Consider the following 16492-nt stretch of genomic DNA (forward strand, 5'->3'; position numbering starts at 1 on the left):
GTGAGCCATTCATGGTTAGAAACACTGTCTTGTCTTGACTCCTATGTATTCCAGTGTACTGGGGACTACCTGGCACACAGTAGTTTCTCTGTCTTGATTCCTGTGTACCCCAGTGCATCATGTACTACCCAGCACACAGTAAGTACATTTGTCTGTCTTGACCCCTATCTCTAGCACACAGAAGGCATGGTGTCTGTCTTGATCCCTGTGTATCCCAGTGCACTAGGCACTACCTGGCACATAGTAGGTACTCATTAAACATCTAAATGCATGAGCCACCATTGACACCTATCTTTCTAACATGAACTCATCACTCTAGGCTACAAGAGACATTCTGGAGATGCCAATGTTGTCCAGTAGATCTACTCATTTCTTCAGCTTGATGGCATTCTCCCAGGTCAACTTTTTTTATAAAAGCTAAAAGGGACAGGATATGTGCCACAGTCTGCAATCAGCCAGTTTCAAAACAACTATTTTAGCACAGAACTGAAGAGGATTTTGTGTGTGTGTGTGTGTGTGTGTGTGTGTGTGTGTGTGTGTGTGAGAGAGAGAGAGAGAGAGAGAGAGAGAGAGAGAGAGAGAGAGAGAGAGAGAGAGAGAGAGAGAGAATATTGTTAAATCAACTAGCTGGAAAAAGCTTTGGGGAGAAACTCGGTGAGAATATGGAAACCCATTTCAGTATTGCAACTTTTGAGTTTTAACAAGCTCAAGAGACAGAAGATACCTCTGCAAGCTATAGCAACCAGGAGACTTGTCTCACATTAACTCCAGTTACCAACAGAGCTATTGAGAAGAAAATGAGGTACCAAGGCTTACATAGGCAAACTTCCCATAACAGAAAGTATTCAACTACTTGAAATTAGGTAGAAGAACCCAATCATTAGAAAAAAGGAGCTTCAGAGAGACAAACGGCACATGTTTTTTCTTGTATGCAGAAGCTAGATCTAAAACACTGGGACATATCATTATATAGGTCCCTAGGCATTCTCACACTGTGAAACCAAACAAGAATACTCTTAGAAGAGGAACACAAAGGCATATCACCTTTGTGCATCTGACCAGACAAAACAATATTTATCTAGATAACTCCAGGAAATATAAACAAGTATTTTTATTTGCTGTTTTTGTTTTCTTTCCTTTTTGTGCTGTTTGTTCAATTATATGTCTTTGGGAGTGTAAGAAAAGGTATAGAAATGGAGGGACAAAGAGTGAACAAATGCAGCAATAGTACTCACTGAACACTATGTTGAAAATAAACTTTGCAACATGTGGGTGGGGACAGGAGAGAAAAACTGAGAGCAAGGAAAGGATGACATTGTCCAAAAAGAAAAGTATTCTTTATCTGACTTATGTAACCATAACCCCATCACCTTCATAATAACAATAAAACATTTTTTAAAGCAAAAAGGAACTTTAAAGTCCATTCTGCTCCTGAAATTACATGGTTCCACATGTGCAGAAGTGAAGCAAAAAAAAAAAAAAAAAAAAGTGAAATTTGTGATCCTGAACAACTCAAGATTAGATGAACCCCAGTGTTCTGGTCCAGGCTTCTCAAGGTCCTCAGAATCATGGGCCTACGCTCAACCCACAGGGCCCATCTACCTTTACCTGGCTGTCCCTCCTTTCACTCAATTACCACACCCCTACCACTTGCCCAGGTCTGTGCCAAGTGGTCCTTTCAAGACTCTGCTAGCCAACAAGACTTCACACTTCTCAGGACTGGAAAGATCCAGTATACACTTGGGCCCACTGAGCACTTTAGGTAACTAAGAAATTGAATTTTGCATTTAATCTTAATTTTTTGTAAAATAGGCCTTGACCAGGTGTCAGAGGCTCATGCCTGGAATCCCATCTACTCAGGGGCCTGAGATCTGGAGGACTGAAGTTTGGAATCAGACTAGGTAGAAAACCCCACAAAATTCCATCTCCAAAATAAACAGCAAAAAGCCAAACTGGATGCATGGCTCAAGTGGTATAACACCAGCTGTGAGCACACAAGATGTGTGCTTTTGTCAGAACACAAGTCCTCAAGTTCAAGTCATAGGGGTGGAGGAGTGGAGGGGGGAATGTACCTGACGCCTGTGTTCCTAGTACAAAGTTACTAGGTTCAGAAGCATTGCTTTCATTAAGAAAGAAAATAAAATTTCTAACCTGAAGCAAATTAACAACAACAAAAATACCACTGATGAGTAACTAATAAAAAGAAAAATCCAGAATTCACAAGATTAGCTTCTAGAGTACAATTCATCAGAAGTTTGAAGGGCTTCTGGTTGAAGTTTTAAAAGGACACTAGGTATCTACAGCATGTACAAAGACTCCACAAACTCCCAACTCCTGGGCACTGCCTAGGGCAGAATCTGTTTGGCTGTGGTCAGCAGCCGGCCTCCCTCTGTGTTCGTGTTTGCCCACACTCTCGCCTCTCACCCGCTCCTCTTTGGTGTAGAGCTGGAAACACTGAGATAAAGTACAGGTCTGGGGCTGCTGGTGGCGCTCCCTCTGCAGACGGACACTCTCGGCGTCAGGGATGTACTCATCTTCTGTGTTTACAAACAAGCTGCAGATGGGGGGAGCAGTTAACAGAGAGCATCTTGCAAAACAGACAAAAAATACAATTGCAGCTCTACAAAGTGGCTATGACCTTATAACCAACAAGGTCAAAGTGGAAGACAGCCAAGTAGCCATCCAACTCCCACATGCCATCATGTTCTGGATTAAATTGTATGTTCCTGTCCTTTGTCTCTTAGGGCCTATGTTTAACATACCTTACTAATGTTGATGGGCCTGTAACAAAACTGAAGTAACTTTGCCTACGCAATAGTTAATCACTGCATGGCTTCTCTCTCAGCAGAAAATAAGTGTTGTAAGGCTCTAGGAGTAGGAAGAATGTGTAGGAAAAGAAATAATAAACCTCTTAAAGAATTAACAGATTTAGATAATTAGCTAAAAATAAGGCAGACTTGTTAAAGAAAAAGAGACCTGTGTTTCAGCAAATTTGACAGCTCAAAGGTGCATAGCTAAAATGATCATAGAACAATGGATCTGAATACTAAGTATTCATATACATATAAATACTCACAAATCTTTTGTCTCCTTGTCCCATTCTACTACTAACTTCACATGAGCTGTGCCGCCTGGTCCGCAAGACTTTAATGCCCTACAGAAACGGGGGAAGGGAAGCCACATATTATTTTCTAAAGATTCTACTGAAATGTGAATCAGGTGGATTATAGAATCAGGTGATTATGGAAGATCCTCTGTTCCTCATCAGAAGTTCATAGTGAGACCATCATAACTTCAGATTTTGTAACTAGTTAACAAGTCAGCAAAAAAATCCATAACGTGGAATGAAGAGACCAAAGAAAACTCAGGGTGTCCAATCACTCTGATATTCTCCATAACCTTTCCATATCTAAACCCAAATAGGGAGCTTTGAAACAAAATTATGTCAGTCCTGAAGTGAAAAACTACTGTAAGAAGAACAGTGTGTTTTCATACTTTCCCGTCCACATATGTGTACATGTGCTGCATGCAAACCCTCTATCACCTTCCATCAGACTAGTGTGAGCTTCACAGAAGTGTACAGGAGGCACAGATGCAGCAGAGTGTGGGGAAGAGGGGTTCCTGCCAGAGGAAGGTTCAGCACAGGCACATGGTTAAAGCTGTCACACATGCAAACAACCATGAGTTCTGATGTGAGGTAGGCTTAGGGCAGTGGGGAGAGGAAAGCAAGGCCAGCCAGAGAGAAACATGGAGTCACAGAGAACAACTGCCTCTGCTGTGGAACTTGTGCTCTGCCTCTGAGGCCACTAGACACCAGGTAAGGGTTTCAAGGAGGAAGGAGGCCTGATAAAATGCTACTTTGGAAACTTTCCATCCTGGTGACTATGACAGTGAATATATCTGTAGACCTATTACATACATGGTTTTCCTAACATGAGTACTCTGTGGCAAATATATCCGTAGACCTATTATGTACATGGTTTTCCTAACATGAGTACTCTGTGGCTTTTCTGATCTCAAGAAAAATAACTGAATACTTCCCACTCAGTATGAACCAAAACTGAAGCAGTTAATGTACAAATTAACTTGAAGAAATGAATACTATTACAAAGGAAAGACAGCAAACATCACTCTTGATTACACGAGTATGTGGAAAGACCACAAGTGGTTGTGCTCTGTCTCAGTGCTTACCTCTCAACTGTCGGGTGGCACAAGGGCTGCTCCTCCTGGGGCAGCAAGTATGTGATGCCCACAACACTGACCACACGCAAACTGAATGGGCACACCTGTAATAGGCATCCAATGAGAATTAGGCTGTATTCCTCACCAAGGGCATTTCCAAACAGATCACAAGCACAGCGGTGGTTCATGCTGCAAAATGTTCCTCCTCAATGTTCTACTAGGTGGCTGAGTCACTCTATACTAATCACATATGATCACTCAAATTCAATTACATATCAAATGTTATGCTTAACTAAAAATACATTGCTTTTACTGAATACTCACATGATATAGTCTTCTGTGGATACCTTAACCCAGTAATAATATAAATAAACTTACATAGTAATATAAATAAACTTCTAAAACATAGAGGTTACCTCCAAATTGATCATGTACGAAATGCTATTAAAGGAATACATGGCTCTTGAGGAAACCCTATAGTGGTCAGCCCCTTTCATAAAAGGAGGGATATTTTAAATTTTGAACTAAATACATTTCTCGTAATGAATTCTTCTTCACTGGGGTGCATGCATGCTCTGCTGAAATATCAGTACACTGCAAACCTGAATGCAAACTGAGGGCCTCAAGAAATACTTCATCTTCTCCAGGATTTCCTTCTGCAGAAGGTCCCATGCCACTGTCTTCTCCAAGTGCAGGACGAAAGGCAATCCAAACCTACCACACACACATATACACCGTCATCACCTTCTAAGAACTGCAACCCCTTCAAGGCTGTCATGTAGCATTAAATGGAATCACAATAAGACTAGTTTTAGGACAGTCCCTGAACAGTAATTATGGTAATGCTCATAAGGAGAAGGTAAGAAGACCAGAACACCTAGATTTCTACTTAAAACCATGTAGCTCCTACCCCCAGGGCTTGGGAGCAGGTGCTAGACAGCAAGTGCAGGGTCAGCAGAGCTAGCAAGAGGAAGGTGGCATGTCCAGATACCAGGTAAAGGTTAGATGTGGCTGGAGGTCCCACAGGCCAGTAGACACACCCTGACAATGTGACAAGGGAGGCACCGGCAAACAAGTGACACTGAAAGTTCCTACTCTAGGACATAAGTCTTCTCTGGAGTTCCCATGTCCCAGAGCCTCAGAGGTAGTTGTGAAGTTCTCAGCTTCTGTTGCTCATTACCACAGGAGCATAGAAAACTGATGCTCAAGTCCAGCCTCAAAGGTTCTGCTGAAATCAGTTTGGGATGGAGCCCAGCACCAAGACCTCTCAAGAGCTAGCCAGAAACCTGCAAGCTGATCCACAATGTCTCCCCACCCCCCCCCCCCCCCGCCCCAGGCTGGCCACTCCCACCTGCCTTCCTCTAGGCTCTGTATTGCAGTGATGATCCCTTCTCCAGGAAGTACCATCAGTCTTCCTGTGAATTACAGTGCCAATGACCCCAGGCTGGATGAGTCTGCCTCACCACTCACCTACTACATGAAAATAAAACTGTCATCTATTTACCCTATTTACCATCTAGCAGCCCAGTTAGCCTTCTCTAGAATAATGAAATAATGAATAAATGAAAGCATGCATGATCTAACAGAGGAGCCTACTTGGGCCCAGGCTGAAACAGAGGTATGAGAATACCAAGAAACTGGCTCCTAAGAGTGCCTAGCTGTTGGCTCAGAGGAATCCTGCCTTCTGAAACCTGGGTGATATGAAGTGAGTGCCAAGTACCTAACCATATTTTCATAAGACATTAACCCTAAAGAGACTGTAAAACAAAGTGATTCCACAGGTCTCTGTTGGGGACTGTTTTGGCCTTGGTGGGGGAAGGACGCCAAGAACGAGACGCTGCCCTTCCCCCAGCCCTGGGACAGTGTGCGAGGGAGCCCCTCCCACCTTCCGGCTTCAACCGGAAAAGAAGCCCCCCCCCCCCCCCAGGACGAACATGTGCGTGCCACCATGATGGGGTTGTCCCGCCCACAAAGGGAGTTTTATGACATCACCTGATGGACATGGTCTTTAGCTTATGACTGGCCCTTTGGCCAGCCCCCTTTCTTTCCCGCCATCACCTCTATATAAGTCCCCCTCCCAAATTAAAGCCTTTGAGATGCATTTCACCATCGCAGCCTTTTCCTGGAGTCTTTTCCCGCTGATCCTGACATGTGAGGGGACCAGGGGGGAGGGAGGCTCCAGTAACCTTTCCTCAACTTAGCACAATTCCACGAGGGTACACCTTCATTTCCCGCGGGCGGGAAATAAGGCCGAGTGCTCTCTCATAGTTTTTGGGGTTCGGGCATTCTCCCCGGGAAATTGGGGAGAAAGGGATCCATCAGATCTCTACACAAGGGAATAGGGATCCATCAGATCCCGACAGGTCTCCTCCACTTCATGCGGGACAAGCAGCTGCCTGCTGTGTACCTTAACCGTCCCAAGCTCCTTTGTCTAGGCTATGTTCCCCAGATGTTCATGTGACTCACTCCTCCTTGCAGGGCTGCCTTGGCTGTGGTGCCCAGCCTCGTCCAATGCAGGCCTCCTCCAGTGTAGACCCACAGCCTCTCCTCAGACACCCTAGCTGTCTGGCCTGTGTTAATGTTGTCAATGCCAGTGGTGTCTGCCATCTGAAGTGGTGTGCTCACTTGTCTAAGTTCAGCCTGTTCTGACTAGGAGGGAAGCCATCTAGGGCAAGGAGTCCTGTCTATCTTCCTTGCTGCTCTATCCTTTGCACTCAGAATAGTGCCTGGCAACAATTTTGTTCATTAATATCATAAATAATCACATCAACAAATTTACAATTATATTACTGACCACCCAAGGGACTTACCACACTACTTTAAAAAGCTCACTTTTATACTGGCTATCCTTCCTGACAAATATCAGAAAATGGAATCCTTTCTCCCTGAAACATAGGTGACATTACTGTGATAGTTACTTTACAAGATAGTCTGAGCTAGACGCTGGTGGCTCACACCTGTAACCCTAGCTACTCAGGAGGCTGAGATCTGAGGATTGTGGTTCAAAGCCAGTCAGGCCAGAAAGGCCAGGAGGTTCTATTCTCCAATTAATCACAGAAAAAGCCAGAAGTGGTGCTGTGGCTCAAGCAGTAGAGCATTAGCCTTGAGCAAAAGGAGCTCAGGGACAGTGCCCAGGCTGAGTTCAAGCCCCAGGACGGGCAAAAGAAAAGAAGATAGTCTGAAATATCCATAAATTCTCAGGGAAGGCAGCTGGGAAACTAGAGAGATTTTTGACTTACAAAAATAACTGAAGACTGATATCAAGGGCTAAGACAGGAAATCCTAGAGGGCCAATTTCATAGGAGGAGAAAGCAAGTGCAGCCTAAGGCATGCCACCGAGAAATGTAGACATCCAAGTAGACAAGTTAAGAATTGGGAAGGGTTGGAGTGGGGGTGGGAAGGGTGGGAGGGGCGGGAAATAGTGGGATTTAAACTCGGGGACTTATGGTTGTAGACTGGCACTTTACCATTCCAGCAATAGCTCTAGGCCCAATGATTGTTTATTAAGCTATTAAGAAAATAGCTCCCACGAGTCTAAGAGTCAGTTATGGCCTGAGGGGTGCTTTAACTAAATCAGACAGGGGATGAACCTTCCAACAGTAAAAAAGCTTTCACTGCCTTTTCTGACTCAGATTCCCAGCCCACTTGATTTGGTGGACTCATTCATAGGTTTCTTCAAGTATCAGAATCAAAAGTTAACTTCTGCTGGGCAGTAGGCAAAGGCAAGAAGATGATAAGTACAAGGTCAGCCTGGGCTATATGAGACCCTGCTTTTAATAATAAGTAATTCAGCCACTAAAAGTGGGTATTTTCACCCGAGTTGTGGAGCAGCTGGGAGACGAGCTGGTTCTCACCTCTTCCCTTGCTGTCCCGTGCACACACGGTTGCACACCAGCAGGACAATCTTGTCACTTCCTGCTCGGGAGCTGGGCAAGTCCGTCCTCCCCTGCTTGGCTGCTGTTTGTAGCGGGGAAGGCAATCTGTGATGATCCAGGCCAAATTTCAAATGATTCAGATTATTGTTTAAGTGGATGCCTGGAAGAGATTAAAAACAACTCGTTATCTCCTCGAGATCCCTTTCATTCATTCACTACAAAGAAACTGACCCAATGGAAAAAATAGTCATTACATAAACTGTAATTTTTAAAAAAAAGGAACAAATACTCCACTGCGAGATCACACGTCTAGCTATTAAGAAAGCCTTTAGGATCCATTATTTCCTTTAAATTAGTCTCACCTATCGTACAACTGAAAATCAAAACTCTCCACTTCAGCAACTGTTAGGCAACTTTTAGAAGGGCAAATTACTGAGTTGATCTGCCAATAAAAGTAAAGTAAGACCCAGTAAAAACCCCTGAAAAAGATTTTTAAAAGAAAACAATAAACAAGAACATCTAGAATGGGCTGGGAATATGGCCTAGTGGCAAGAGCGCTTGCCTCCTACACATGAAGCTCTCAGTTCAATTCCCCAGCACCACATATATGGAAAACGGCCAGAAGGGGCGCTGTGGCTTAGATGGCAGAGTGCTAGCCTTGAGCGATAAGAAGCCAGGGACAGTGCTCAGGCCCTGAGTCCAAGGCCCAGGACTGGCAAAAAAAAAAAAAAAAAAAAAAAAAAAAAAGAACATCTAGAATGATCTAAGTGTTCCAAGAGCAAACAAAAGTTAAAATTGCCCTTACTAGACAGAACCATTGTGAGAACATAAGAAGCCAACTGGACCAACCCACATCGGAATAAACATAGACCCATGTTTTGATGGGCAGAACACTGGCCTTCAGAGTCTCCTAAAAGTTAATCATGTTATTCAGCCAATCAGCACCAAGCACAGGGCAGGCAGCTAGTTAAGGCCTGACTAAATATCTAGTTACTTTTTTAATCTTCTGGAAGGAGATAGCTAATGAAATAATATTCCAATAGGACAAAGGAAAAGAAGCCCCTTTCTATCAATGTCACAACAACTCCAAAAAAGAATAAAATAAAAATGACTTCCACGAAAGTATTCATAGGAGAGTTCTGTGAATGAATAGGTAACCTAAATATTCAGCAAACTAAGATGTGCTATTAAGATATATTAGCACAATACTGGTGGCTCATCCCATAATCATACCTACTAGGAGGCTGAGATCTGAATATTGTGATTTGAAGCCAGCTCAGACAGAAAAGTCCCTGAGACTCTTTTTTCCAATTAACTACCAAAAAGCCAGAAGTGGAGCTGTGGTTCAAATGGCAAAATGATAGCCTGGAATAAAAAGCTCAGGGCACAGCATCCAGGCCCTGAGAGTTCAAGCCCCAGAACCAGCACACGCACAAGCACACACACACATGCATGCATGCAAACACAAACAGGACTACAAGAAAACATGAACAGATAAGGAGAAGCAGATAGAGCCTTTATGCAATCTTAAACCATGTGAAAAACTATACAATGAACAATTGAAGAGTCAGATGCTTAATACGGGGGAGTCAGGTTTGGGGTCCAGAAAGATCACCAATGGCTACAAGAGAGAAATAGGGATTTGACTGGACACAAGAAAACTGACAGACATAAGGAAATGAAAACTGAAGAGACAGCAGTATACACTTTTACTACAATCTTGAGAAAGAACTACACCATCATATAATACCTGGAGGGATAAACAGTGGTCAACTCTGCACACTCGGGTGCATTATGGGAACAAGTGCTCCTTTACCTCTTTGACTGAGAATTCCTTCAGGCCTAAATATTTCTGGAGTCTCAAAGGCAAAAATGCAGTCACTTTCATGGACAGTCTCCAGGTCGTCTGTATCACAAAAGGAACGATGGAACCCATCATAGTACATTTCTGTTAACACAATCTAGAAAAATGAGGAAAATGTCAACAGTTGCATAAAACTGGAGATTTGACATGCAATGTTCTCCCAATTGTCCCATGAAACTTCTCAGGACTTGGTAGTGCTCTCAGAGACCTCTGAAATTATTATACTTGCCTTTAATGAGAGAATCTTAGAAGTCTAATATCTTCCATATTTCTGTAACTTACTATACCCTGATTTTCGAATTCCATGGCACTAAATGCAGAGTTGCCTTAAGCTGGGGTATAAAACAGAGCAAGAAGCAGTATCTAAACATCTTGCCTTCATAGGAGGGAAAGAGAGAAAGCCTCAAGATACACACTATCCAGTCCCCATGGAGATAGGAGAAGCCACATCTGACATTCTTTTTTTTTTTTTTTTTCTTTTTTTGGCCAGTCCTGGGGCTTGGACTCAGGGCCTGAGCACTGTCCTTGGCTTCTTTTTGCTCAAGGCTAGCGCTCTGCCACTTGAGCCACAGCGCCACTTCTGGCCGTTTTCTGTATATGTGGTGCTGGGGAATTGAACCCAGGGCCTCATGTATACGAGGCAAGCACTCTTGCCACTAGGCCATATCCCCAGCCCTGACATTCTTTATATAACCATGGGCATCTGTTATCAGAGAAAAAATGAAATCAAGCCAAATGTCCAGCAGTAGGAATATATTAGTACACTAAAGCTCTACTAGGATTATGAAACTCTTAAAGATAATGAGCTAGACATATCTGCACTAGCAAGGAGATATCAAACAAAGTAAACACAGATTAAGGTAAAGAACAATCTGAGCAAGTAATTCTACTCTTAGAAACTAATGGTAATTACTACTAAACTGACTAGTACTTGCACAGAGGAAAATCTGAATGAATACTGTATGAAAGCTCACAGTCCTGATAACTGAGTGCCTTTTGCTTTCTAGGCTATACTTGTCAAGTGGGAACAATGGCTCCTGGACATTGACAGTGATGCAGAGAAAGCAGAGCTGTGGGGAGAACACTGAGACATCTAAAGCCTCATTGCCCACCCAACAGCAGTGACCAGAGAAAAAGCACTGTGATGGATGAGGAGGTTCCAGTACTGGCCAGCCACCAATCAGCCCTGCAGCCTTGAACCAAGCACATGGCTACTCTGGGCCTCCTTCAAATGAGGTGGGAAAATTTTCCCTGCACTTCTAAGGTTCCCCACCAACACTAGCATTTTGGAAGACTATGAGCTGAAAGGAGCTGGTGACATAGACCAGGAAAAATGTTCCAAGAAAATGTTTCCTTCTAGTGAATGTAATAGCTATGATGTTTTCGGCTGGTGAACTCACAAGTACAATTCACTGTCCAGCAAGCTGAGGTCAAAAGCAAAGCTACAATTGTTTCATCTGTTTAAAGCTAGTACTGAAGCTTTAGACGTATGCCATATCTTCCTTGGACAATGCTATGGCCCACCTCCTGTCTCCCATCATCCTTGAGGAAAAGGAGCCAAGGGGCTCTTCAGAGCAGGAAGAACAGCAAGACTTTATCAATATGCCAATACTTGGCCTGTGAAAACATGACAGATTTGCTATATTAGGGTAACACTACTGATTGCATTTGTTTTACTGTGGCACCTTCCCAAATGAGGTCACAGGTGGCCAAAGTACAAAACACCTTTATTTTGCAAGTGATTACATAGCAGCTTCCAGAAGGCACCTAGGAAAAATTATTTAGGCTCTAAGTTATCTTTTACGTGATAAATCTAAACTAAGAAATGTCTTTCCCTAAGCCAGGCACCAGTGGCTCATGTCTATAACTCTAGCTATTCAGAAGGCTGGGATCTAAGGACCATGGTTCAAAGCCAGCCTGGGGAGGAAAGTCCTTGAGATTCTTAACTCTAAATAAGCTGGAAGTGGAGCTATGGCTCAAATGACAGAGTACTAACCTTGAGCACAAAAGCTCAGGGAGTGCCCAGGCCCTGCATTCAAGCCTCAGGACTGGCACCAAAAAGAAAAAAGAAAGGTCTTTCAGATAAAATCCTAATAGTGTACTGAGTAAGAACTGTATACGATAACGTCAAGTCATAAACATGCCAAAAGTATTTTGAATTTAAATATCAACTACTTACCAGAGGTGCCCCAGCTCTAACAAAAAAGGGAGACAAGCTTTCCCTTATCTAAACAAGGTCAGAGTCTCTGGTCTAGTTCCTCTAAGAAATGGAAAAGGGTGTAGGCCCATGGTAGAGCACTTATGTAGCATGCTGGAGGTCCTGGGTTCAACCCAAGCACCACAGGGGCTCATGTACTGCAGAACTGACAAGATGTCCATTCTCAACACCACAATGGAAAAGAGGTTCTACAGTCACTGCTTCCTAAGCCTCTCTGTCAGTCACCACAGAGTGCTCCTTCCATTGGCCATCCACAGAGCTCAGTTACAACACACTAAGCAAAGCTTGTCTGAGATGACAGCTGACCCACACTCTGCAGCATTTGCCCACCCTGCAAACTCACACCAGAGTCTATAGCATCTCAAAAAGCTTGTGCTCAAGTTACTGGGTGTGTAACAGTCTGAGTGTCTGTCTGGGTATGTTTATATAGACAATGAAAGGAAACATAAAAAAGCTTTTCTACATATTTTACTCTCTTGGGTCTTGATTTTTTTTTACCCTCAACACTACATGCAAATGGTCTTCAATCTTGAATATATTTGGCAGAGATTTGTAAGAAATCCCAGAAAATCAGAAAGCAGTGCTTTCAAAGCTCATGTGAAGGTGGCTCAGCAGGGTAATTACCTGATCAGTGGGGATCTTTGTCTCCACAGACACTGCTTCCCGAAGTCTAGCGACAGTCCCAGACAAAGGCACAGCCACACCAATCCTCATGCAGTGGGAACATTTCCCTTGATACACTACGGTGACATAGAGAGGCCTGTACAGATCAAATCAGATCTTCTCATTAGTTACGTCGATTAATCACTAAAATATAGAAGTGAAACAAATCTGACCTTAAGCCCACATAAACACCTAAGCTAACCCACACCTTTATTTGGAGGACACATGGGAAATGTCCACTTGGATTTGAGGAGAACTACCCGAGTAAGCAAAAGATCTTTGGAGGGCTGGGGATATAGCCTAGTGGCAAGAGTGCCTGCCTCGGATACACGAGGCCCTAGGTTCGATTCCCCAGCACCACATATACAGAAAACGGCCAGAAGCGGCGCTGTGGCTCAGGTGGCGGAGTGCTAGCCTTGAGCGGGAAGAAGCCAGGGACAGTGCTCAGGCCCTGAGTCCAAGGCCCAGGACTGGCCAAAAAAAAAAAAAAAAGATCTTTGGAAAAGGAAATCTCTATAAAATAAAAATCTAACATATCCATACTTAGTTCTGTCCTGGAGATTTTCCTTAAGACAACCTAACTCATGGAAAAAACAACTAACAAAGCATCATGTAAAGTCTCCATCCCCTAGATATGTGAACTTTTAACAAAGCCTGTATTCAAATTAGCATCAAATCTATTAGGTGTCTAAATAAGCCAGTCAACCTAACAGGAGCCTACAGAGGAAACGTAACTTACTAAGTCTGCTCTTACCTTGTATGGGGCAGAGGAATTGGCAAAGAAATGCAGAGGAAAGGGTCAAAAGTGTTGCTCTGTTTCTGACAATGAGGGCATGTCAAAGAAGATCTTTGAAAATAAAAATTTAAGACACATTAAAATCATATGTGAAACAGACAAAAACAGGAAAACATTTTATCTGCTCATACCTGTACTGGGCTTGAAAAAGTTCTTGTACAAAAGTGCTACACACAGGAAAAGATGGTCCCTCTGGCATCATATCTGTCTCTGATGGAGGCTATAAAAAAGAAGTACCAATTCTTGTTGAAGACAAGCCTAAAATGACTTCCCTAATAAGCTGTATTTGGGGAAGAGGTGCAGACACCTGCTGCTAAAGGAACAGGAGGGCAGCAACAACCTGTAGGCCACCTCCAGAGACTGCCACTAACCCTGTTCATCCACCTCTAATCCAGGCAGCTCTCCTGCCCCAGGAGGCCGCTCAAAACCCCACTCTAGCCTTTCCAGGACACAATTCTGACTACTCTCAAAGTCCTAGCCTGTTTCCATGTCTAAATTCTCTAGCATCTATTAGCTGTACTCAGTTAACTCTGATACTTAATCATACTCTACCTCACATCTGATTCAATTTTTCATGCCCTTCCACATCATGAGTACTGAGCACTTGCTGCGGCATGCAGAGGGTAGTGTACAAGACATCAGGATATAAGAGAAGCCGGGCTTGGTGCCTGGCCTTGAGGATGTCTCACTTTGGTTGCCATCAGCCAGAGACAAATAATCATATGACAATAGTACTCCAACATAAAAGGATCTTGAAACCAGAATAATTTAGCAACTTACCAAAACTAGAAATTTAAAATGTGAAGCACAGAGGAGTATCAAAACCTTTAAAAGCTAAGTAACTCTTTAGTCTCATTTTTTTCCACTATATAAGTCACTTTGGCTATCATATTACAGCTATATGAACAGGAACTGAGTATGAATCGTTATATTTCCAGTAAGGCCATCAAGGGGCTTAGTTTCTGTACTCAAATCCAATTCTACCAGCAGAGACACCCATACATTCCCCTTTTGATTGTGTATGTATATGTGTTCCAATTTGTCTTACTAGAACACAAAACAAATGTTTCCCCCTCGGTCAACTCCATCTGAATTCTCGAGGACAGTGTCTAATGACAGTACATGGTCCACAAGGTGAAATGTCCTTCTCTCTATTGCCAAGAGCTTGGTGTGTTTCATCCTATTAACTAAGTGCAGCAAGTGGGGCTTGAGAGGGGGACCTCTACTTCTTCCTGGGCTGCCAGCTGCTCCCTGCCCTGCATGCCCAGGGTAGCATGCATCCTCACCTTCAGAGGAGGCTGGCCACTCTCCTTTATGGCATGATTGAGGTCTTCGTGAACTCGGTCCAAAAGCCACAGCAGAAACTCCTGGGCATCATGCTGGGAATTTCCACGATACTGCAGTGCATTCTTTGACACAATACTCTATGCAAATAAATAAATCTGCATGAGTTACTGGCTGTGAGAGCAAACTATTTCTCTTCAACCCTATAAATATAGGTGGTATTGGAGAGTTCGTCCCAGAAGAAAAGCAATGTAAAAATACATGTTTAATGTAGACACATGTACTGAAAACCTTAAAATGCTCTCAATCGGTCACCCTACTTTTCAAGGTATATTTGAAGGAAACCATTAGAACAGCATGTCAAGGCTCTAAAGAAAACAGTTATCAGGTTTGTAACAGCAACACAGTGAGAGTAAGCTGGCATCTGAGATTACAGCACAACTATAGGACTATTGTTCTTAATAACACACCCGTATTAAGTAAAAATAAGCTGTAAACAGTAAGGTATGAGCATTTAAAACCATGAACACAGACCCATACATACAGAGAAAAAGTTTTAAAAGAAATATATCCAGTTTTAGCTCTGGAAGAGAATTAGAGGTGCTCTTCTTAGTTTTCCTATTTTCTATGATATATATTACATAATACAGTAGTTAACTTTTACTTGTACAGGAACCAGGGCCTGAACTCAGACTTTCACTCTTAATTGGTTGGCCTTTTCTCTCAAGGCTGGCTGGCACTCTACCACTTGAGCCGTACTTCCATTTCTGGCTATTTTCTGCTTAACTGGGGATAAGAGTCTTACAGACTTTTCTACTTTTGTCCAGGCTGGCTTTGAATTGCAATCATCAGATCACAGCCTGTTGAGTAGCTAGGATTACAGGTGTGAGCCACTAGCACCCAGCAAGTAGTTCACATTTTTGTCTCAAACCTTACAGCAAGGTTTAAACTAAATTTGCTAAAATGCTAAATTTTATGTTAGCTGCATAACATCTTCAGGATTCATTATCAATTTAAGAAAGATCTAATAAATGCTCTGGTGAGAGAGATAAAGAGAGATAAAGAGAGGGATAAAGAGTTGAAAATTCAAGTATAGCAGGATGGACACAGACATAATATGCTAGGAACCACATTTCTCACAGTGAGTGCAAAGCTATCCACAAACAGGGAGAGAGGGCTATAGTGTGAACTCATGTTTAGTTTATATGCATAAAGACAGGTTAAATAGCTATTTATACTACAACACTTGGGTTTGTACTTGTGCATCTTTTTCAGCTGTCTACAGAAAGGTACAGAAGCGGTGATACTGTCCTATCAAGCAGTATAGCCGACAGCTTTTGTTCTCCAGGACCATGGCCATCATCCAGAAACATCATTTCCTTAGGGAAATGGCTGATTCTAGGACAAGGACACTGCCTGTGAAAAGAGCCAGGAACCAACTAAGAGCTCCCAATAACCAAAGCTAGAACACTTGACGCAATGAAAAAAATAACATGGATTAGAATCCACCATGTAAAATCAATGCATCTATACTGACATAACTGAATGTCTGAATGAACAAAACAGATAAGAAAAAGTGTTCCCTACAGAGGAATATCAACTATGGTTAT

At 42.9% G+C, this 16492-nt stretch overlaps 1 protein-coding gene across 1 annotated transcript in view; it reads right to left on the reverse strand.

The window, feature by feature from the left end:
* The window catches only part of Usp31 (ubiquitin specific peptidase 31), a 61186-nt gene that overhangs the window by 14432 nt on the left and 30262 nt on the right, over positions 1-16492 (reverse strand). Inside the window, exons 2-11 of the mRNA XM_048332392.1 lie at positions 14885-15022; positions 13730-13818; positions 13557-13649; positions 12764-12899; positions 9874-10018; positions 8037-8217; positions 4785-4896; positions 4192-4286; positions 3077-3154; positions 2425-2554 (exon numbers count right to left, since the gene is read on the reverse strand). Coding sequence (XP_048188349.1) covers positions 2425-2554; positions 3077-3154; positions 4192-4286; positions 4785-4896; positions 8037-8217; positions 9874-10018; positions 12764-12899; positions 13557-13649; positions 13730-13818; positions 14885-15022 — 1197 coding nt within the window. The remainder of the gene's footprint in view (positions 1-2424; positions 2555-3076; positions 3155-4191; positions 4287-4784; positions 4897-8036; positions 8218-9873; positions 10019-12763; positions 12900-13556; positions 13650-13729; positions 13819-14884; positions 15023-16492) is intronic.

The sequence above is a fragment of the Perognathus longimembris genome, chromosome 23 (assembly GCF_023159225.1).
Source record: "Perognathus longimembris pacificus isolate PPM17 chromosome 23, ASM2315922v1, whole genome shotgun sequence".
Taxonomy (NCBI): Eukaryota; Metazoa; Chordata; class Mammalia; order Rodentia; family Heteromyidae; genus Perognathus; species Perognathus longimembris.